The following is a 24,481-nucleotide window of genomic DNA, read 5'->3' as shown; positions in this document are numbered from 1 at the left end:
ATCAGAAATACATTTAGTCCTTAAAGTAGTAATCACAGTGCACAACAGTCCAAAATATATTTCTGGAATGGCTAATTTTTATTTGATTCTATAAGCCTAAGGTAAAAAGAATAGGCAGTAACTTTTACTGGTCAATAAAAAGCAATTCTACCAATCCACTGGTAATTAATACACTAAACAGAGTTGGAAAGCATTTTACTGAAAGCAAAATATTTAGAGAAAATAGTCATTTATACAAAATTATAAAATGCTTGTAATAAGAATAAGTGCATTTCAAGGAAAGCACAAACTTAATTTATAGAGCCAGTTAAAGCTTTAAAAAATTTAAGTGGAAATTGAAATATGCAAAAATGTATAAACATTCTACAAAAGATGGTCATTCTTTTCCTGAGTATACTAAAGCTATGAAACGTAAGGTGACAAAAGGAAGGTAGAAGCTTGGGAACTCTTTCTCAAGGGCATTTTCTTTCTACACACTGCTTCCCTCCTTCTTCATATTCTTGCTTGGAAATCCACATCTGTTGAAAGGTACCCTGTAAAATGGAAAGAAATTTATATAATTATGCCTTACTTCTTGCTAGAAATGGCTTTTTTTAATTTATTTTTTTGAGAGAGGGTCTTGCTCTGTCAGCCAGGCTGGAGTGCAATGGCATGATCGTAGCTCACAACAACCTCGAACTCCTTGGTTCAAGGGATCCTCCCATCTCAGCCTGGAACTCCAGGGGCATGCCACCTGGCCTAATTTTAATTGTTGTAGAGATGGGATCTCACACTATGTTGCCCAGGCTGGTCTTATACTCCTGGGCACCTGTGATCCTCCTGCCTCAGCCTCCCAAAGTGCTGGAATTATAGGTTTGAGACACTGCACCAGCCTTTTTTTTTTCTTTTAATATCTTATTTTCATAACTCCTAAACTTTGAATAATTCACTTAAGAGTCCCGTCCCCCAAAATAGTACTCGATTATTTCTGCCCTCCTCTAGAACCATCCAAACACACTATTTAGCCTTGCCTTTATGGTTAAAAAGAATACCAAGTCCTTCTGTATCTGTTACATTGTACAGGATTTAGAAAATATCTGGCAAGGAAGACTGAGGGTTTAGGTGTGATGGCTTGATGCCAACCTAAGGCAATAACAGAAATTGTCAGAAGGCTTGACTGACTATTGAATGACATTTACTTTTGTTGCTCTGAGGTAAAGGGCATCCTCCCCCTTTATATACATATATATATATATATATATGTATATAAACTGTATATATACAGTATATATGTATATATATACTGTATATATACTGTATATATAAGTGTATATATACAGTATATATATATAAGTATATATACTGTATATATATATATAAGTATATAAACTGTATATAAAGGGAGAAATGGTCTAAGTCCAGGATGCAGAAAAGTACAAGGACTTTTTGTCCTTATTCAAGGCAGATGGTAGTTCAAGCAACATCTTACAGCCAGCACCATGACTTCACCATTTGCTCCAAGACCAATTCCTGACTTCCTAGACCTCACTGTAGACTGGGGAATGACCAGAACTTGAGAAGGAATGTTTTAATTTTAAATGCACTCCAGACAAGCCCTGACCAGTGCCAGTGGGGGGTATTATTAGAAAAGGCATGCATACATTAACATATTTCCACCTCTGAGAGGGGACATTGAAATTAGGCTGGAAAATGTCCACTAATTAGGCAAAGAGGCATTTTGTTATATCAGAACACATAAAACTGGTTATTCCATTAGGTCCTCCACTCATTTGACAGTTATAAAATGCAAAGATAAATGAAGCACTGGAATTATTTTTTGTATTTTTACTAGTATAATTCAGTAAGAACACTTTTGCAGAGTAGCTCATCAACTAACCAAAGAGGCTAGAATGGAGCCGCCAATCCATGAGCTAAACCTCCGTTCCACTGTTGTATTATTTGCAATCAATTTCAACCGCATGCTCTGAAATAGAAGAATATGCATTAGTACAATCAAATCTTGTGACTCAACTTAGGAAATTCTTTTTTCTTTTTTTTTTTAAATAGAGACAGGGTTTTGCTCGCCATATTGTCCAGGCTGGTCTTCAACTTTTGCACTCAAGCAATCCGCCCATCTCAGCCTCCCAAAGTGCTGGGATTACATGCATGAGCCACTGCACCCAGCCAGGAAATTCAATTTTGACAGACTTCTTAATGGCTCCCTGTGGTTCAAACACTGATTAAAATATGGTAATTTTGAAATAGCTAGGATAACAAGCATAGGTTAGACTAATATATAGACTTTTAAAGTACTTTGATTATGGCTTTTAATATGCAATTATATGATGGAAAATATACAAACTTTAAAAAACTGCATACTGAAGTATAGCATTCACAATTTCCATCCTAAAATAGCAAAACCACACCTAACACTATAAATCTGGTGCTGTGCTAAGTCTTTATTATTTCATTTCATCCAACACCAACCTAATTATCATCCCAATCTGTCTCCCTTTCTGTAGTCCTCCCCGTCCTTCTAACTGCTTCCTTTCTAGGCTTTCATGCTATCCTAATCCCTCCTTAGTTCACCCCAACCCTTCCAAATAAAAACGCATCCATCAGATTTCAGGTCAGTTTTTTATTCATACTACTTTCCTTCCAAATTAGTGCTTCTGTTCTGACTCTCATTTTCTCTTGGTAACACAAAACTTTATTGCACAGTACGATCCCCTATCTCACTTCCTGTATCAAGAGGTTTTTTTCTTGGAATCTGATTCCCCAGAGGAATCTGCCTCTGGGGATAGTTCTCAAGTTGTTGACATCTTCCTATTATTCTATAAATGAACACATTTTTTGAGCTTTTCAAAGTGAAATAAGTATGTGTACAGCAGGGGTGGGCATAGTATGGGATATGGGTGGGTGGAAGGTACTGGGGATAGGGTAAAGTGGGTTTTTGTAGGTGAGAAAGATTGGTAACTATTAAATAGACTTTTTTCCCTGTTCTTTCGTAGATTGTTACCACCTCCTAAAGGACAAGGATAGTTTCTAACTGGCCTTGACCACACCTTGAGTCATGCTTATCTGTATTCATTATTCAGGGGCTTTCTATGAAATCTAATCATTAGTATTATAGGCCAGTGCGGTGGCTCACGCCTGTAATCCTGGCACTTTGGGAGGCCGAGGCGGGTGGATCACCTGAGGTCGGGAGTTTGAGACCAGCCTGACCAGCATGGAGAAACCCCGTCTCTACTAAAAAAATTAGCCGGGTGTGGTGGAACATGGCTGTAATCCCGGCTACTTGGGAAGCTGAGGTAGGATAATCGCTTGAACTCAGGAGGCGGAGGTTGCAGTGAGCCGATACCACGCCACTGCGCTCCAGCCTGGGGGACAAGAGCAAGACTCCGTCTCAAGTGAATAAATAAATAAATCTCAAATCAATCAATCAGTGGATCTAATGATTAGTATTATAATTCAGGTATGCCCTAGATCTCCAAGAATTTAGAAAATACAAGGCAGATGTCAACTGTGTGCCTATATATTTAGATATCACTTTTAATTATAGAAATGTGGCATATGTAAAACATTCTTCTATATGGGAAGCGAAAAGACTATTAAATATACAGATTTATAGATACTGTTAGGGCATATATAACCACTAATGTTTTTTAAATTTAATCTTTAGTGCAGAACACCTTACAAAAAAACCACTTCAAGTTTTTTTTTTTTTTTTTTTTTTTTTTTCCCTGAGCCAGAGTCTTGCTTTGTCACCCAGACTGGAGTGCAGTGGCATGATCTCGGCTCACTGCAACCTCCCCTGGGTTCAAGCAATTCTCCTTCCTCAGCCTCCCAAGTAGCTAGGATTACAGGCATGTGCCACCATGTCCGGCTAATTTTTGTATTTTTTTTTTTTTTTTTTTTTTTTGAGATGGAGTCTCGCTCTGTCGCCCAGGCTGGAGCGCAGTGGCGTGATCTCGGCTCACCGCAACCTCCGCCTCCCAGGTTCAAGCAATTCTCCTGCATCAGCCTTCCGAGTAGCTGGAATTAGAGGCGCCCGCCACCAGGCCCAGCTAATTTTTGTATTCTTAGTAAAGACAGGGTTTCACCATGTTGGCCAGGCTGGTCTCCTGACCTCGTAATCCATCTGCCTCGGCCTCCCAAAGTGCTGGAATTGTAGGCGTGAGCCACCGCGCCCAGCTGATAGAAATTTTAAAGTTAAAAGATTGTAACTGTCATTCTGTTATCGAAGTACTATATAAATTACCTTCTCAAACCGAGTTTTTCTATTCTTTTAAAAGTTATTATAGTATACCCACTGATCTTTTTAAAACAAACATATGGGCTCATCAGTCCACTGCTAGATTTTATCCTGTGAAGAAGGAAGTATTTTCCCCTAGAGATTCAGCATAGCTCCACTGACACCTTGAGGCCTCTAGCCTCAAGAACTGTAAGACAATAAATTTCTGTTGTTTTAAGCCACCAACATGTACTTTGTTATGGCAGCTCTAGAAAACTAATCCATCTTTCTAGCCATATTGCTTTTCCCACTTATGTAAAGACTAGAAACCAACTACTCTGAATCACTGGAACATACCCATCTTCTCTTAGTATTTTTATAAATGGTTTTATTCCCTCCATCTAGATATCCTTTCATAAATTAGCAATGAGTTGAACTATTCAATCAAACTATAGCTTCTTCATGAGGCTATCCTCTGATACTCCTAGAGAGTTAAGTAGTGGCTTCTTGCTGTTCCCGACAGCACCTCGTTCATGACGTACTGAATTGTTGAGCATGTTACAGTCACCATTTTCTGCATGTCTAACCATCCTAGTAGGCTGAGCCCTTGGTGTGCAGGGACTAGTGCCTAGCAGACTATACGTATTTAAATATTAAGTTAATAAATGAGATTCAAATAATTTAAGAGAAACTAATAGATGTCAACTAGGAAAACTTGGTTAAAGGATATTAACTTCAGTGATACTATACGAGGCACACACAAAATATCATGTATCTATTGAAAAATGAACCCTTATCTACAAAATTACACCATCAGTGAGGAAATATATGACTGAAGAATACCATTAAAGAACAAACAGAACTTACTGGAGGAGTTTTCTGAGACAGCTCTCTATTCAACCTGTCAGTAAAACTCTGTATTAGTGTGTTTCCTCCTGCCACTATTACACTGCCATAGAGACCCTAGGATAAAAATACAAGAAAAATCAATCAGTTCCACATGTTTCCAAAAGTTTTAAATACAACTACAAATATAACCATGTGCTCTACTACAATTTTCACTTTCGTTTTTTGGAAATGTTTTACTATTATATAGACCTAATAGCTTAATCCATCAATTCTCCATCCTGGCTATACATTCAACTCATCTAAGGAGCTTTTAAAACACAAATTCCTAGGGTCAATTAAATAAAAATGTCCGGGGATGGGATCAAGGCAAGGTTACTTTTAGAGACGGGGTCTCATTATATTGCCTACATTGGAATGCAGTGGCTATTCACAGGCACAGTCATAGTGTACTACAGCCTCAAACTCCTGGGTTCAAACAATCCTGCTTCAGGCTCCCAAGTAGCTGGGACTACATGCCAATGTGCCTGGCAGGCATGGTTTTAACTCCCAAGATTATTTTAATGTGCACAAAGTTTTAAGAACCACTGACTTAAAGGAATAATTCTAAAAATCATAATTTTTTTTTTGGCAGATAGCTGCCAATATTTAATTAGAAGTACATTTTATAATGACTTTATCTTAGAATGCTCATCTGGAAATATTAATAGCAACCACCAGCCAAAAATTAAAATTACAAATATTTTGAAAAAGAATGCTTATCTGTAAGTTAGGATATTCAAAATTAGACAATTATTTTATGATTACGAAAGACAATGATAAACTCTGAACATATTCCTTGCCAAAATTATTGCTACCTTTCTCTTTTGCAGAGGTAAGCATCAGAAGCACATGGGAGCTTTTCCAAAACACACATGCTAAGGCCTTCCCAAATAAAAATAAATTACTTTTATAAGGAGTGTATTTACTTTGAATTTGCATGTATGCATCAGAAAGTTAAGTGTCAACCTGTTTTAGTGGGTAAGTTCCTATTTTTAAAACATTTCAAATGTCTAAATCATCTCAATTTTGAAGTAGAAAATGGAATGCAAAAGTATCTCATTAGTTAAAAGGAGAAACTTCACTAAAAACAAAGTTATCACTGTTGCAACAAATATACTTCAATTCAATTACCTTTCCCCAAAGGTGGAATTGTATTTGGGCTAAAAAATCCCAAACTTATACTACTATTGTCCTAGAAACATCACATGCCTACTAGGTTACCAGGTGAAATAAAGGTAAAATAAAGTATGATTTCCATAGCCACTCAAAGCCTTTTTTGAACAACATAGTAGCTATTAGCACTATGCTTTAAGCAAATTAATTTACTCAAAATCTAGGCAGTATGTGGTTGATAAGCTGAATTGGGTTTCAATAAGATAAAGTCAGTCCTCATTTAATGTCATCAATATGACCTTGGAAACTGACTTTCAGCAAAATGACATGTAACAAAACCAATTTTTTCCTGAAACAATGTCCTTCAAGGACCTACTGTACATCATTTCAGTTAAAGTTGCAGTCTCCAAGAACCTATCACTGATAATGAGTGAAGTATATAAATGGAGTTAGTATTTAAAACCTGACAAAGCACAAAAAATATGAAGGTCATTTAAAATAAACTTCATGTGAAAGTTACTCATAATTTAAACCACACCTTCCTGAAAAATAAAAGAAGTTGTGCTATCTGTAAGAAAATCACCAACAACACATATTTTGGTTTGCCACATTTCAGGAAATCTCTAGCACAGCACTGTCTACAAGAACTTTCTGTGATGATGCAAATGTTCTATATGTGCGCTGTCTGATGCAGCAGCCACTAGCCACATTTATAATGAGGCTACTACAACTGAAGAATTGAGTTTTATGTTTTTATTAATTTAAATTGCCACATGTGGCGGGTAGCTACAAAACTGGACACCATAGCTCTAGAGTTGCACATTTTTCCTTTTCTAGTACTTCATCTTTTTACATATACTGTTATAAAATGAACTTCAAAGTCAATGACATTGACAACCATTAGGTCACTGTCAATCTAACAATGATTTGGGGGCATTTCAGTCCCCTAAAAGATACCTTTAAACCATAACAGGAGACTGGCACTTACTGGTCTGATATCAATATCACACATCCCAACACTTGTGGTGACAACATGACTGACTCCTAACATTGTGTTTCCTGATAACCCCTACAACAAAAGAAAACAAGTAGTCACATGGAAGTTCTTCATACAGTAAAGCATATCCAAAACATTTTAGCCACAAAAGCTCTTTACCTATATAGGAAAAGCCAGACTAATTATGAAATAAGCTTTTATACCTTTACATTGGAAGGGTCAAATAATCCTTCTGGAATCTTTAGCCGCTCTGCACCAAAATCACAATTGTAGCCATTGGGGAATTCATAATGAACAGTTGGCATCTGTGCAGCCACTCTGAAAACATATTAAACCGTATTACACAAAAGACAAAAATAATTCTCTTCAAAATTAACTACTAGGGAATTATCAACATAAAAAATGGGGAGTAAGAATATTTTAAACATTCAATTAAGTACTTTCTATATTTTTAAAACAAATCCTTTCCTCATTTATAAAGTATACAATTTAAATAAGAAAACATACTGTTCATCATAAGTTGAATCTGACACTTGAAGTACCGAAGCTTGAAAATCCTGGATAACACACTATGAGTAAAAGAAAAAAGTAACAAACAAGGTTGAGATTTATCTTTGTAATCGATACTTTTATAACATATTTTAAATACTTTTCGGAATGAAATTGGACCATGTTTCTAGATGGGTAAATCATTTCAAGAGTATAAATGTACCTAACAAGGATTCTGAGTATCAAGAAACCTAATTCTAAACATTTGCATTAGAAGCTAAATTACACACATTTAAGTTACAACAGTTATGAAGCGAGAGATAAACAACTGCAGGGGCAGGAACCCCTGCACCACAGTCCTGCATAACAAAACCAATTTCAGAACACCACTTTCTCCTTAAAAATAAGCTAGATTAGAAGCAAGATTTCATTACCTACATATACACATGTGCATATACATCACATTTTGTGCAACTTTTAATGACTGTACATAGTATAAAACAGTTTAATAAAATGCTGTGAACTAACACGACCTCTGGAAAAATCTTGCCTAATATCTAGGAAAAATGACAAATCATCCTAATTTTTCCTCATATATTACATGTACACACAGACAAAATCTTTATCTTTAGGTGCAAAAACTGTCAGATAGAGCTGGGTGCAGTGGCTCATGCCTGTAATCTCAGCACTTTGAGAGGCCGAGACAGGAGGATCGCTTGAGGCCAGGAGTTCAAGACCAGCCTGGGCAACATAGCAAGACACTGTCTCTATAAAAATAAAAAATAAATTAGCCGGGCATGGTGGCATGCACCTGTAGTCCTCCCTACTTAGGAGGCTGAGGCAGGGGGAGCCCAGATGTTTGAGGCTGCAGTGAACTACAATTGCACCACTGCACTCCAGCCTGGGTGACAGAGAAAGACCCTGTCTTTATTTATTTATTTATTTATTTATTTTTTGAGACAGAGTCTTGCTCTGTCATCCAGGCTGGAATGCAGTGGCACAATCTCGGCTCAATGCAACCTCCACCTCCCGTGTTCAAGCAATTCTTCTGCCTCAGCCTCCCAAGTAGCTGGGATTACAGGTGCTCAGCACCACACTCAGCTAATTTTTGTATTTTTAGTAGAGACGGGTTTTCACCATGTTGGCCAGGATAGTCTTGAACTCTTTGCCTCAAGTGATCTGCTGCCTCGGCCTCCCAAAGTGCTGGGATTACAGGCATGAGCCACTGTGCCCAGCCAACCCTGTCTTTATATATATATATATATATATATATATATATGATATAAATAATTTTCTTAAAACCTGTCAGATAGATATGATCCCTCTCATAATTTTACTCTTAGTTTCTTTTGCTGGATACACATTAATTTCTATCAAGAGACAGAACAGGAGAAAATATTTGCAAACTATGTATCTAACAAAGGTCTAATATCCAGCTTCTATAAGGAACAAAAAAAAAAAGCCTCATTAAAAAGTGGGCAAAGAACACTAACAGACACTTCAAAAAAAACATACATGCGGCCAATAGCATACGAAAAAAGGCTCAATATCACTGACCATCAGATAAATGAAAATCAAAACCACAATGATACACCATCTCACACCAGTCAGAATGGCTATTATTTATTATTAAAAAGTGAAAAAATAGGGCCGGGCACGGTGGCTCACGCCTGTAATCCTAGCATTTTGGGAGGCTGAGGCGGGTGGATCATGAGGTCAAGGGTTCGAGACCAGCCTGGCCAACTAAGAATACAAAAATTAGCCAGGTGTGGTGGCATGCGCCTGTAGTCCCAGCTACTTGGGAGGCTGAGGTAGGAGAATAGCTTGAACCCGGGAGACGGAGGTTGCAGTGAGCCGAGACTGCACCACTGTGCTCCAGCCTGGGCGACAAAGCAAGACTCTGTCTTGAGAAAAATAAGTAACAGATGCTGCGACACGGCTGCAGAGAAAAGCGAACGTTTATTCACTTTTGATGAGAATGTAAATTAGTTCAACCATTGTTGAAAGCCGTGTGGCAATTCCTCAAAGAGCTAAAAACAGAACTACCATTTGTTTTTTTCTTTTTTGAGATGGGTTCTCACTCTGTTACCCAGGCTAGAGGGCACTGGTGCAATCACAGCTCACTGCAGCCTCGACCTCCCAGGGCTCAGGTGATTCTCCCACGTCAGTCTCCCACATAGCTGGGACTAAAGGTGCACACCCTCACACTTAGCTAATTTTTCTTTCTTTTTTTAAGATGGAGTCTCACTCCGTTGCCCAGGCAGGAGTGCAGTGGCACCGTGCTGGCTCACTGCAACATCCATCTCCTGGGTTCAAGCAATTCTCCTGCCTCAGCCTCCCAAGTAGCTGGGATTACAGGTACCCACCACCACACCCAGCTAATTTTTTTATATTTTTAGAGACAGGGTTTCACTATGTTGGCCAGGCTGGTCTCGAACTCCTGACCTCAGGTAATCCACCCACCTCGGCCTCCCCAAGTGCTGGGATTACAAGCGTGAGCCACCACACCCGGCCCCACTTAGCTAATTTTTCTGTTTTTGTAGAGACAGGGTTTTGCCATGTTTCCCAGGCTGGTCTCTAACTCCTGAGCTCAAGGGATCCACCCACCTCAGCCTCTCAAATTACAGGCGTGAGCCACCATGCCTGGCCCAGAACTACCACTTGACCCGGCAATCTCATTACTGGGTATATACCCAAAGGAATATAAATCAGTCTATCATAAAGACACATGTATGCGTATGTTCACTGCACCACTATTCACAATAGCAAAGACATGGAATCAACTTAAATGCCCATCAGTGGAAGACTGTATTAAGAAAATGTGGTACATACAGACCATGGAATATTATGCAGTGAAAAAAAAAAAAAAAGAATGAGATCATGTCCTTTGAAGGAACAGGGATGGAGCTGGAGGCCATTATCCTTAGCAAGCTAATGCAGGAACAGAAAACCAAATACAGCACGTTCTCACAAGTGGGAGCTAGATGATGAGAACACATGGACACAAAGAAGGGAACAACAGACAGTGGGAACTCACTGAGGGACAAGGGAATGGAGCAGAAAAAAATAACTATTGGGTGCTAGGCTTAGTACCTGGGGGACAATAATCTGTACAACAAACTTCTGTGACACGAGTTTACCTATATAACAAACCTGCACATGTACCCCTGAACCTAAAATAACAGTTTTTTTTGTTTTTTTTTTAAAAGACATTAAGGCGTATCTGTGGTGTCAGGTTGTTTTACTAACCTCTTTCCCATCAGTAAGCCATAAGTTCAGAGATGGGTTTTTAGTAAAGAGAATCTCTCATGGCTTCCTTGTTCTGAACAAAAACACATTTTTGATACTGCTGACTAATGCTAGGAAACAGAACATAACTGAGACATACTAGTAGGCCTCTACAAATCCTAAAGCCATTTTCTCAGCCAAAAATGTTCAGAATAGCATAAAACCAAAATTCCTTCCAGGTCTCACCACAGTAATCCAAGTGAATATGTAGTAATTTGTAGAGATATCTGTTTGGCAAATATGAAAAGCATGCCTCTCACAGCAAGGCTCTTTTGTTAGTAAAATATCATTAAAAATATAGAGTGTGACCCTGAGATCATGTTCTATTTAATCTTCAAAATATATTTAGTAATAAAAAAAAAAAGAGCTTGAAAATATAAAGTGCCCATATTTTACTCAAGGATTTACAGCCTATATATAACTTTTTTTAATACTCATGCAAAAAGCCTGTAACATTTTTGTAAAGAGAATGAGGGTTACTTACATTACACATATAATTGTGCCAAGACCTCGTAACCTGAGGCAACTTCTCTTTTCTTTTCCAGTTTGCTGGAGATCCTTCACGAACAGCTTCCTGAGAGTACCAAGAGATGCTAGGTTAACAGAGTTCATTTCATAGGGGTGGGGGAGCTAGAAGTAAGTTCTACAAAGAAAATTCAATAATTACTTACTTTTGATGCAATCATATATGGAGGAACCAATTCAATATTCATTTCTTGGAAGAGTTCTCTGCATTGCATAGTAATAAAGTCTCCAGCAAGAGGGGATTTCACAATGCCTATGAAACAGATGAAACAAGGCTAAGAGAGCAGTAAGTCCAAACTTCCTAGAATGAATTTCCTCTGTGGGTGTGTTTATGTGAATAACTTTTTCAGGTAGAATGAACTGAACTATCCTTCAACACATAAATAAAGCCATGCATCAGTTTTAAATATACATTATATACTAAAGATTTTTAACATACTTAAAATCTTATTCAGAAACTGATATGCTTTAGTAGTGCTACTCATCATTTTATTTCATTATGTGCATCCTCATGGCATCTAAAATCATCTCAGTGTATCCTGGTTAAATACATTTACCTTGTTGAAGGACATAGCCATCGTGGACTGGAATTGCAGTGGTATGAGTGGCTCCACTGTCCAAAATCAGCCCAGTAGAACGACCATTAGCAAATCTAGTTTAAAACATTAAGGAAAAGAAAGTATCAAGGCCGCTAAAATAATGTTTATTGTAAAGTGCAGGCTCTTATAATGTTTCAGAAACTATTTCTTAAACATGTACCTTATAGTTAAAAATGTATTACAGTGAATCTAGGGATAAAAATTGGTATAAAATAATACTTCTGGCTTAAAAACAAATAGCAAGAGGCAGGAATTCCAGAATGGAGGTATCAGGAACTCAGGGAAACCTTTGTCCTAGAAACAGCTACTATTAAGCTGGTCAAAATTAACATAATCACTAAAAGTCTCTGGAGACTGATCAAAGAGCTTACAGCAAACTGAGATGCATTTATTTAACAAAATATACAGAAACTTGGTAATAACAGTGGGAGGTTGTGACAATTGAGCTAGGGACTATAACCATTCTCACAAAGCATTGAAGAGCTGTTTCAGCAGTTTGGCAGCCATGTGGCACTTCCTATCTCCTCCAACTCAATGAGCGGGAAAACTATTCCAGGTGAATTTCACAGTTGGTGAATACTGGCAGATCCCATTTTCCACAGTTCTATGCTGCAGAAGGCCTATACTACCTGAATATACTAAACTGATGTTTAGGAGTAGGGACATTCACTCATTCATCAAATATTTACTGAGCATCTATTAGGTGTCTACTAAGTCTGGTGCTTAATAAGGAGGGAGGGAGGAAAGGAGGGAGGCTGCTCACCTGGCACTAAAATTCCTTTAACACAGTAGACACATAATGTTGCACCAAAACTGCCTTTTCCCTGAAGGTTATCCTGTTTAGTGAAGTAGATGATCAATAAAGCTGTAAAAAGAAAAGCTCAGGATGTCCCAGGGAAGGTGGTGGTGTAAAAGAGAAACCTATTCCTGAGATACTCAATAGTAAAATCTGGGGAAGGGAATGGGCAATAGTAGGAGCATGTGGGAAGACCAAGAGGCAAGAGAACACAGCGAGGTCAGAGAACTGCAAGTACCTTAGTACGGTCTGAAAATAAAATAAAGGAAGAAATGTACAAGACGATTCTGGCTTAAAGCAGACTAGCACTTTAGAAAGATTATTAGAGGCTGAGCATGGTGGCTCATGCCTGTAATCCCAGCACTTTGGGAGACTGAGGCAAGCAGATCGCTTAAGTCCAGGAGTTCGAGAGCAGCCTGGGCAACATGGCAAAACTCCATCTCTACCAAATAAATAAATAAATAAAAATAGATTATTAGAGCAACAGTGTAAAGAATGGGCAGACAAGAGGATGTGCTTCAGTAACCCTGGAAATAGCTTCATCCTAATGCTGTGTCAGTGGGACAGAGAGAAGCAAATAGCAGGGAAGAATAAGTAGGATTTGATGACTGACTAAATTTGAAGGAGAATGAATTTACAGCCAATTTCCAGTTTTCTATGATATTGGAAGGGAGGGAGATTTTAAAATGGCAATCTTTCAATTTATCTAACCAACTGGTTAAAACATTGCCTTCTATCCACATGCCCCTTCTTAAAAACAAAAAAAACGTCTTAACACTCAGAATTTGAGTGTTACTTTATTTCCCTCATTCCTTCTGGTGTATCATCAGTTCTAATAAGAAATACTAAAAGATGAATAGCTAAAAAGCAAGAGAAAAGGGAAAAAAACTTCTGAACAAGCAATAATTGGCTTATGTCTTCTTCCAGAGTTATCACATTCAGTAGTATCATATATACTTCAAGAGGAAAGGTATTACTCTTTCAAGGATACGCTGTCAAAACTGCAGTTTTGCAAAGGAAGAATGCAGGGATGTTGTAGTGTTCAAACATTAACTCTGTCAGTTTCTCTCTCTTTGCTCTAGTATTCCACTTGAGAAGAGGGGAAAAAGAAATGCAAGTTATTAAGAATTAAAAAGTTGTTTTTATCTCCAGATAAAATCTAGCACTATATTAACAAAGATATAAAACATTAAGAACAGAATAAAATACCATGGGAAATCATCTTTCATAATAGCTCACAAAAATAAAAAACAAAACCTCTATAATATTTCTTTAGATGTAGATTAAATTTAATAAATCAATCAGATAAGAATTAAAATTCTTTAATAATAAAATTGCTTCTATAAATTTTAGAAATTACAGACTTTTCCACATATGAGGAAATCAGGATTCTTATAAACATATTATTAAATCTAAAGAGTAAATATTGTAATCCAAATCCAAAGTACGAATTTTAGACCACCAAATTCTCCCACTTATAGTTGGTATTCATAAAAGCATACTACAAGTTAGTAATAATAAGATACTGATAATTTATGAGCATTATGCTTGCTTTCTGGGACCTTTTTGTCTATGTACCAAATGTATTTCACAAGAGACTTTGGTCCAGAAATTTCCAGCCCTTGTTCAACATCTCAATTCTCTCTTGGAAACTTGGATAAAAGTAGATACACGCTGCTCTTGGGGCACAAGAAATGATTCATAATTCAAAATGAGAAGGAGTCCTAGTAAATAAAATGTTAAACAAATCCCTAGAAATACATAAAGAACCACAAGAATCCATTAGGGTGTTTTGTTGTTCTCTGGATATTTTATTTATTGGAACACTAAAATAAAAGTTACAATAGTATTAAAAAATTAATTCTTTTCCCTAATTTTCAAATTCAGAATATGAATTTCTATGCCTCTTTAAAGAAAAATATTCATCAAATGAGTAGAAAACTAAGGAAAAAAAGAAAAAAAAAACAACTAGAGAAACATGAAAAAGAAAACCTTTATCTCACCGGTGCCTCTGACATGAGAACAGGATGGAGACTGGCTTCTGATTTGACATGCATTTTGTAGGTATGATCCAAAATAGCCTGGAAACTATCCCAGTCTTCAACTAGAATATAAGATTAGTAACTTGGAAACAATGCATAGTTGAAGATGAATACAGCATCTTTTGAGAAATTGTTTCCATGACTTAACAATTAATACTTTAGAATACAGAACCTACTGATTTTACAGACCAACTTCATACCACAGTACTTTATATAGAGATTACCTTTGCCTTCTAGATATATAGAACTTCTTTTTGGTCCCTCCAGCCCCCAGACCTGTCCCAAATGTAATTAATCTAACAGACCTAAAATACGAAGTAAATGTTATTCAATTCAATGAATACTTATTAGAGGCCCAGAATGCGATCAGAATGATAATAGGAAGTACAGAAGAATTGTATGGCCTTCTGATGATACTACAGCTGGATTTAAAAAAAAAAAAAAGAATTGTATGGTCTAGATCCGATACTCAAAAAAATTTACAGTCTATTTGGAAAAAGACTAAAAGACATGTTAAAAATTCAAAGAAGAGCATCTGTCTTCAATTTGGCTTCCACCTAAACATTTTATTGAAACTACTGACATAAGTCACTAATGATCTTCTTTTTTCTTTTTTTTTTTTTGAGATGGAGTCTTGCTCTGTCGCCCAGACTGGAGTGCAATGGCGCAATCTCAGCTCACTGCAACCTCCGCCTCCTGGGGTCAAGCAATTCTCCTGCCTCAGGCTCCCAAGTAGCTGGGATTACAGGTGCCCGCCACCATATCCAACTAATTTTTGCATTTTTAGTAGAGACAGGGTTTCACCACGTTGGCCAGGCTGGTCTCGAACTCCTGACCTCAGGTGATCTGCCCACCTTGGCCTCCAAAGTGCTGGGATTACGGGCGTGAGCCACTGCCCCCAGCCACTAATGATCTTCTACTAGGCAAATTCATGGATACTTAACATTTTTAATCTCATCTGACTTCTCTAAATTATGACAGCATTGCCTACACAAGAGTTTACAAACTTTTCTGTCACAGCCCAAAGAAAAAATGTCATTAATTATATATTTCCACAGGCCCACCTGGATTTTTTTAACTTCTTTCTTACTGTAAAGCTTTCAATGTCACAGCAGAAAACACTGAGAAAAACTGGAATTTTATGCTTCCAGAAACTTTTTCTTTTCTTGTTCTTCTCCTGATTTTTTTCCTACATCCCTAATTGTTCCCTTTCATTCTCCTTCAAGGGTACCTTTTATTCTCTATTGGTTAAAATATACAACAGGCTTTTGCTAGGAACTCCATCTTCAATCCTCTTCTCATATTCCAAATTTTTTCAGAGTAATAAAATGCAACTCCATGTCTTAAAATCTTTCTTATAACCTTTTATTCCCCTGTTTACTGAATTATCACCTGGATGTTCTAAGCACTTTGAACTCAATGCTTAGAACATGTAAAATTTTGTTACATGCCAGGTAGATGGTACCTACATAATCAGCCCTCTGTAAAATCCTTTACTTACTACACATGAAAGAGTTAACACTGCAAGCCTGAGAAAGGCCTGCTTATAAGGCTGACTCTTAGCTGGTGTCTGGAAACATGACTGGCAAACAGTTCCCTATGTTCATATAAAACTTGTCCCTAAATGGTAAGAGTAGCTCGCTACACCTACACTGTTTATACAATGTGGTTTGTTCTGAACACTTGCTTTCCTTCTAAGAATCTAAAATTTTGTTACATGCCAGGTAGATGGTACCTACATAACCACCCCTCTGTAAAATCCTTAGGTACTGAGTCTCAGAGTTCTCCTGGAAGGTAACATAGGTTATAACTTGTTGCTGGAGGGATTAAGCACGTCCTGTGTGACTGCACTGTGAGAAGACTCTCCAAAGCTTGCATCTGGACTTCATCATCCCCTGTCCCTTTTCCCTTTGTCGATTTTGTTTTGTATCTGAATCTTCAGTACAATAAATCTTAGCTGTGAATACAACCATATGCTGAGTCCTGTGAGTGAGTCTTGCTGGTGAATAATTGAACCTGAGAGTGATTTTGGCTATCCCTAATAAGCTTGCTTTTTTTTTTTTTTTTTTTTTTGAGACAGTCTCACTCTGTCACCCAGGTTGGTGTGCAGTCATGGGATCTCAGTTGCAACCTCTGCATCCTGGGTTCAAGTGATTCTCGTGCCTCAGCCTCCAGAGTAGCTGGGATTACAGGTGGTACACATCACCACACCTGGCAAATTTTTGTATTTTTAGTAGAGATGAGGTTTCACCATGTTGCTCAGGCTGGTCTCAAACTCCTAGACTCAAGCAATCCACCTGCAGTCTCAGCCTCCCAAAGTGCTGGATTATACAGGCGCAAGCCACCACGCATGGCCAACCATGCCTTTTAAAACCATAAAACTTGCTCCTTCCCTTTCTATTCCTATCTCAATGCATGGTACTCTCTGTTCAGAGTTACCCCAACCAAAAATCTAGGAAACTTTCTCAACTTATCTCTTGCTTTCACTCCCTCGATCATTTAGTACCATCTGTCTCCTGGTTACCCGGAAAGTCCCTTCAGAATCTCTACCAGCATTATATAATAGTTTAAACCTTTTTCATTTCTCATCTGGACTCTTACCATCACATCTGCTTAAATTCCTTTGGGGTTATCCTTCAGTCACTAGCTTAATACAACCCTGGGATGGTTTACAAGCCCTTTTATGACTGTTCCCTGCCTACCTTTCCTGCTACTGCTCTCTGCCTACCTTTCCTGATACTGACCCTAATGAGCCCAATGCTGCAACCATACTTAATTGTATTACATTTTTAAGCACATAAGTTTCTTTCACAATTCCATCCCTTCACACATGCTGGTCCCTTTGCTTTACCCAGCTTTGTCAGCCAAGCTAATTCTTATTCATTGATCAAGATTCATCACAAGTTACCTCCTTTGTGAAAACCATCACTGACTCCCAACACTAGAGTCAAACACCTCTCCTCTCTAATTTCATTGCTCACTGCACATACCTATATCATAGCACTTATCCCACTGTATACCATTATTTGTATATATACATCTATTTCCCCTAACTGTAAGCTTTTAAGGAAAAGGAACATTTCTTTTTTTTTTTTTTTTTTTTTTTTGAGATGGAGTCTCGCTCCGTCGCCCAGGCTGGAGTGCACTGGCGCAGTCTCGGCTCACTGCAAGCTCCACCTCCCGGGTTCACGCCATTCTCCTGCCTCAGCCTCTCCGAATAGCTGGGACTACAGGCGCCCGCCACCACGCCCGGCTAATTTTTTGTATTTTTAGTAGAGACGGGGTTTCACTGTGGTCTCGATCTCCTGACCTCGTGATCTGCCCGCCTCGGCCTCCCAAAGTGCTGGGATTACAAGCAGGAAAAGGAACATTTCTTATGCATCTTTGTATTCTCAGTGTCTGGAAATCAGTTTGTGGAATAAAAAACAAAACAAAACAAAAAAACCATGGTTGATGTTCAACTTATAGGAAGCTACTGCTTTATATCTAAAATATAACATGTACACTCCATAATCAATTCCATGGGGAAAACATCATACCCATCCCATTTTTTAAAGGTGAAATGGCCTCCATATTCTCCCTCGGAACACGCAGAGCATTAGTATCTATGTAGTAGGTGGGACCGCCTTGTTTGCCTTTATCGCCATCTATTTCCATTAATGTGCTTCCGTCGTCTCTTTCTACCATCATACCAATAGCTGTAGGAAAATCCACCTGTAAGAGTCAGCAACATGATATACAGGTTTCACCTTTCATCAAGGAGGCATTTTTTTCCCCAACTAATGTATTTTCTTATATTTTGTTTTGAGTGAGAATTTCTGCATGAATTTAATTTACATGAATGGCTCTACATATCCAATTAACTCTAACATGACACCTACCTTGGGGCAGTCCTCACCAGCATAACCAGCTCTCACAGTATAGGATCCAATGTCAAAAACAAGGGCTCCAACTTCATCTGAAAAGATTAAAGATAATTAGCATTAACAGCTTGCAAAAGTACCATATGAAAATCACGGCTCACTGCAGCCTCAACCTCCTAGGCTCAAGCAATCCTCCCACCTCAGTCTTCCAAGTAGCTGGGACTACAATGCATGTCACCACACCCAGCTAATTTTTTAAATTTTTTTGTAGACATAAGGTCTCACTATGTTGCCCAGGCTGGACTCAAACTCCAGGGCTCAAGCAATCCTCTGCCTCAGCATCCCAAAGTGCTGCAGGCATGAGCCACTGCACTCAGCCCAATTATATTCATATTATTACTCACTTGAACCTAGTTTCAAATACACCTTAAAGAATCATTTAATTAAAATATAACAAGTCATAAACCGTATTTAAGTAGAGGTTCAATCAGTTAAATGGTACACTAAAACTGGGTAATTTCAGTTTACTTATTAAAGGGAATTATTTGCAAAGATATAGGTGAAATACAAGAGAACCAGAAGGGACAGTTACAGTATTGAAAGATTACAGTGCAGCAGTTGGAAGGGTGGATTTAAGAGGCAAAGAGGTGGAGGCACAATATCTGTGGGGAATTGTAGTTTCCCTGTTGAGATAAGAGCTTGATTGAAGGCAGTGGCAATGGTATTAAAAAGGAGGGAATTTGAGAAACACTTAGGAGAAATATTTGGCAGAACTTGAAAGATGGAGGTGTTCACAACTCTCAGGTTTTTGCCAATGCGGACTGGTGGTCAGCAATGTGTTAGGCAATGCTTCAGATGTGTTGAATTTGAGATACCCATGAGACATCAGATGCAATTGTGTTGATGTACAGTAAAAAGTTCAGGATACAGATGTAGACACTGGTTAGAGCTTGAGAGAGAGAGAGAGAGATTTGAGATCAGTGTTTAGGTAGAAGTTGAAGCTATAGGAGTAGAATATATTACCCAGGAAAGGGTAAATTAGGGAAGGGGCTCCTAACATGGGTTTGTGGCCTTCCCAAAGTTTCCACGGTAGAACTATATTTTATTATAATTGGTTTCTTTTATAAAAATTTAAAAACATTCTAAGAAGGGATTCATAATTTCCTAAACTGTGTGCATTAGTTTGTAGGGCTGCCATAATAAAGTACCACAGTCTGTGTGGCTTAAACAACAGAAATTAGTTTTCTCACAGTTCTAGAGGCTGGAGGTAGATCTAAGTGTCAGCAGAGTTGGTTTCTTCTGAGGTCTGCCTCTGTGTGTAGATGGCCATCTCCTCCTCTGTCTTCACATGGCCTTCCCTCTGTACAAGTCCAAGTCTGAATTTTCTCTGTTTTTTGTTGTTATTGTTATTGTTTTTTTTTTTTTTTTGAGACGGAGACTTGCTCTGTCACCCAGGCTGGAGTGCAATAGCACGATCTCAGCTCATTGCGGCCTCTGCCTCCCGGGTGCAAGCAATTCTCCTGCCTCGGCCTCCAGAGTAGCTGGGACTACAGGTGTGCACCGCCATGCCCGGCTAATTTTTTGTATTTTGGGTAGAGTTGGGGTTTCACCATGTTGGCCAGGATGGCCTTGATCTCCTGACCTCGTGATCCGCCCGCCTCTGCCTCCCAAAGTGTTGGGCTTAACAGGTGTGAGCCACTGCGCCTGGCCTGAATTTTCTCTTAAAAACATCAGTCATACTGGATTAGGACCCAATTTAAATTTGATAAAATTTAAATCACTCTAGCCAGTTGAAATTCAAGGTGTAGCAAAATCTGGTAGCAGTCTCACTTCCTGCCTCATACACTAACTTACTGGGTAATATGTCATCTCCTGAACACACCACATACTCTCACTCAGCTAACCTTTGCATATGCTGTCCCTTTCCACTCCTCCTCCATCATCCCCATTACCTCTATTGTAAAGTCTCTTGACTCCACCACACGGAATCAATAACTTTATTCTCTGAGCTACCTTTGCACTATATTTATATATATATATATGACTTATATATATATATGACTTATATATATATATGACATATATATGTTTGTTGTTTTTTTTTTTTTTTTTTTTAGGATAGAGTCTTGCTCTGTCATCCAGGCTGGAGTGCAGTTCCAAGTTCAAGCGACTCTTGTGCCTCAGCCTCCCCAGTAGCTGGGACTCCAGGCATGCGCCACCACGCCCGGCTAATTTTTGTACTTTTAGTAGGACAGGGTTTTGTCATGTTGGCCAAGCTGGTCTTGAACTCCTAGCCTCAAGCGATCCGCCCGCCTTGGCCTCCCAAGGTGTTGGGATTACACCGCACCTGGCCCCTTCTACATATTGGTATCAACGAACATCTCTCATTGAATTACAGTTACCATTTCTGATCAATATAAGATGCTATCAACTACATGATGCACCACTATTTCCTGCATCACTAACAAAATAATATGGCAATTAAACTCTGCCACGCCAGCACTGTTAAGACATATTCTGACTGGGGGCAGTGGCTCAAACCTGTAACGCTAGCACTTTGGGAGGCTGAGGCGGGAGGACTGCCTGAGCTCAGGAGTTCAAGACTCGTCTCTATTTAAAAAAAAAAAAAAAAGACATATTCCAACTTCAGCTTAGTTTAAATGTGGGAAAAAATGTACAACTAAGAATCAGTGAATACGGTATCTATTTACCTAACGGACTCATCTACAAGACTGAGCTTCTTGATGACAAGAGCCTATACCTGCCACATAGCAAGTACTCAAAAAACATTTTTGTGAAATAGAAAAAATCCCACATATCAGCTCATTTTCCTGTCCTAATTAGTTTAGTAAACTGGATATGGTGGAATTTTAATTTAAGACTCTAAATTCTTAGAATTTTACATCTGTTCCTTTTCCAGGATGGGAGATACACCTAATTCCTGTACCCTGTTTCATTAAAAATCAAGCCCCATGAACCCAAAGTAGGAGAGTGGCAATGGGAGGCAGGAGGCTTAATAGAACCACAGAGCTCTGGATGTTTAAAACCTAGGATGCAATTTCTAGTGTATAAAAATCCTCAAGAATTGAACCTCTACTCTACTAAAAAGGCTTTTTTCCTTTTTGAGGATTTTAATGTTTTTCTCCTTCCAAGTTTAGGGGTGATGTGATTTTCTTGGGGAACATGAAGGAAAAATCTTATTTTTGTTGTTTCCTACCTGTAAAATGACATCCTTTACAGAAACAGCATCACTACTAGACACAGTAACCATAGTAATAGTCTGGATTTGTTTTCTGGGTCTCTAACTCATCAAACACAACCCAACACATGAATTATATGTATCAGTGTTTCCATTAACCCGCAGATATTGAAAAATGGAGGCTCTAAATCAGTAGATTTTGAATGACGCGTGAGATCCTGCATTTCTAACAGGCTTGCAGGTGATGCTGACACTGCTGGTCCATGGACCAGACTTTAAGTGGCCAATGTAGCATTATTTCATTTAACCTTCACGCCCACCCCCATCGGCTAGGAATTATTCCATAAATGAGGCCTGAAGTTGGAAAGTTACGTAAATTGCCCAAGACCAAAACGCTTAATAAAGAGTGAGGCGGATATTTCAACCCAGGTCTGTAACCCCCGGCACCTGGTAATTTTTCTACCACACCACAGTCTAATCAAGGAAAGTGAAAAAATAACACGCCTACGACCCCCAGCAAACTTTCTGGGCATCCTTAAATTACACGTGCTACTGAACTGATCTCAAACAGACCCGCCCACGAGTCACTCTGGAGACTCCGCAGCCAACAAACCCGCAGGAGTTACTGAAAGGTGAGGCAGCTCGCGCATGGGGCGCAAACGGGGAGGAGGCAGTACCCTAAGTGGCCGCCGCTTCCCTAGTCAGTTCTACGGCTTGAGGCTCGCTTTGCCACCTATGGGACACTCTGGGAACCCTCCGTCCACGCTTGCAAACCGCCGGGACCTTCCAAGTTTAAGCGCGCGCACACGCGCCCCGACACAGCTGAGTCCAGGAGGCACCCGGGGGAGATGCGACCCTGGGACGGTCACCCAAGCTGGGGCCCGGCGGCCGGCTAGACTAAGCCTAACGCCCAGCCCGAGGCTCCCTAGAGAACCGAGCGCGCACCCCAAAACCCTGCTCCTCCAGGGACAGAGACAGGAAGAGGCCACAGAAAGCCGCCACTCCAGGGCGCCCGAAGAGCACGGCGAGCCGGGTGGGCTCCAGGGGCGGGCAGAGCGTGGGGCGGGGACGGGGCGGGGAGGCCGGGGTCCCGAGAGGGGGAGACCGGAAGGGAACGCCGGGGAGGGAGGGCTGGGAGCGGCGGTTACAAAGCCCACACGCCGAAAAGGCGCGCTCTCTCGTCCGGCCGCACTCACTCACCTCCCCCGTACACGCCGCCGCTCATGGCTGCTGCTGGCGCGACTCCTACCCTAAGGGCTAACTGGCGAAGTGACTGCAGTGGCTGCGACTGCGAGTCCCGAGAAGCGACAGCCCCTGACTCCCTTAACTTCCACCACCACCCCCCTCAGGCAACAAAGCGGCGTCCACACACCCCGGAGCTCAGCCACACTTGCTGGCTCCTTCTATCAGCCAATCACGAGGGTCCAGGCCTAAGTCTAGCCAATCAGAATGCGGCTGCGCCGCATCCCCGCCGCGGCCCAGCAGGTTTAGCCAATCGAAGGCAGCCATGGGGGCGGGGAAAGAGGAAAGCGACAGCAGGACAGAAGGAGTTGGGTTGCGGAGCTGGAGGGGCGGAGCTTCCCGGGTGGGCGAGGGAATGGGCGGAGGCAGTGGGAGAAGGAGGGGGAAGGCTAGAAGAAGCATGGGGGCGGGTCTAGGAGGTGCGTCTGGGCGCTGAGGAGCGGCGGGAACCCGGGTAGGGGAAGGTAGACCTCTGGAAATGGAACGGGTTTCTCCACGCCGAGATTCCTGTCCAGTGACTGTGGGGAATGCGGATTTCTTTGTTTTTTTCTGAAGAAAAAGTATTTTAAACTAACTTTTATGTTGAAAAAATAAAAATTTTGCGCTCCACTTTGGGATAGGGGAATCAGTAAATCAGACAGATTGATAGGATCTTCCAATTTTTAAAATGGTTATTAATAAGTAAAAGAAGAATGAAATGATGCATTATCCCAGCTAAACCTAGGTAGCGCTTTAAAAACTATTAAAAAACTTACCCATTTCTTTAAAAAAAAAAAAAAAAATTTCAGGCCGGGCGTGGTGGCTCACGCGTGTAATCCCAGCACTTTGGTAGGCTAAGGCGGGCAGATCACGAGGTCAGGAGTTCGAGACCAGCCTGGCCAACATAGTGAAACCCTGTCTCTACTAAAAATGAGAAAATTAGCCGGGAGTGGTGGCGCGCACCTGAAGTCCCAGCTACTCAAGAGGCTGAGGCAGGAGAATCGCTTGAACCCGGGAGGCGTTGCAGTGAGCCGAGATTGCGCCACTGCACTCCAGCTTGGGCGACAGAGCAAGACTGTGTCTCAAAAAAAAAAAAAAAAAAAAAAAAAATCAGTTTCTTTTATCCTGTGAGAGGTATTTAAAACAGCTAATCAATCTTCATTCAAGCAAGCACCCAATGCTAAATATGCATCCTAAAAACAGCCTGTCTCCGTCCCCTATTTCTACCAGCCTAGTCCAGATCACCTT

The 24,481-nt window shown here is 39.9% G+C and overlaps 1 protein-coding gene across 2 annotated transcripts; it reads right to left on the bottom strand.

The window, feature by feature from the left end:
- Nucleotides 1–55: 55 nt before the first annotated feature.
- On the bottom strand, nt 56–23,430 carry ACTL6A (actin like 6A). 2 transcript variants are annotated; one of them, XM_063621818.1, is made up of 14 exons: nt 23,213–23,430; nt 18,832–18,908; nt 18,490–18,664; nt 14,912–15,012; nt 13,900–13,997; nt 12,071–12,165; nt 11,660–11,766; nt 11,473–11,562; nt 7,719–7,780; nt 7,415–7,529; nt 7,203–7,283; nt 5,081–5,176; nt 1,877–1,963; nt 56–533 (listed from the first exon to the last, which is right to left on the bottom strand). In XM_063621818.1, exons 1-14 carry the CDS (start codon nt 23,235–23,237, stop codon nt 453–455), a joined length of 1,290 nt encoding a protein of 429 aa, XP_063477888.1. In that variant the 5' UTR covers nt 23,238–23,430; the 3' UTR covers nt 56–452. The 2 variants fall into 2 exon arrangements, with proteins under 2 accessions (XP_063477888.1, XP_063477889.1); XM_063621819.1 differs by lacking the exon at nt 23,213–23,430 and adding an exon at nt 20,064–20,392.
- Nucleotides 23,431–24,481: the final 1,051 nt, after the last annotated feature.

The sequence above is a fragment of the Symphalangus syndactylus genome, chromosome 17 (assembly GCF_028878055.3).
Source record: "Symphalangus syndactylus isolate Jambi chromosome 17, NHGRI_mSymSyn1-v2.1_pri, whole genome shotgun sequence".
Taxonomy (NCBI): Eukaryota; Metazoa; Chordata; class Mammalia; order Primates; family Hylobatidae; genus Symphalangus; species Symphalangus syndactylus.
The sequence above is the reverse complement of the archived record's forward strand: the minus strand, read 5'-3'. Positions and strand labels throughout refer to the sequence as shown.

Excerpts from the sequence above, each read along its gene's own strand:
- ACTL6A (XM_063621818.1), bottom strand. The coding sequence starts at position 23,237 with ATGAGCGGCGGCGTGTACGGGGGAG. Across the intron at positions 13,998-14,911 it reads TTCTCATGTCAGAGGCACCG|TGGAATACTAGAGCAAAGAG; the intron begins GTGAGATAAAGG and ends CCTCTTCTCAAG. Across the intron at positions 1,964-5,080 it reads TGTCTCAGAAAACTCCTCCA|AGCATGCGGTTGAAATTGAT; the intron begins GTAAGTTCTGTT and ends CTTCTATTTCAG.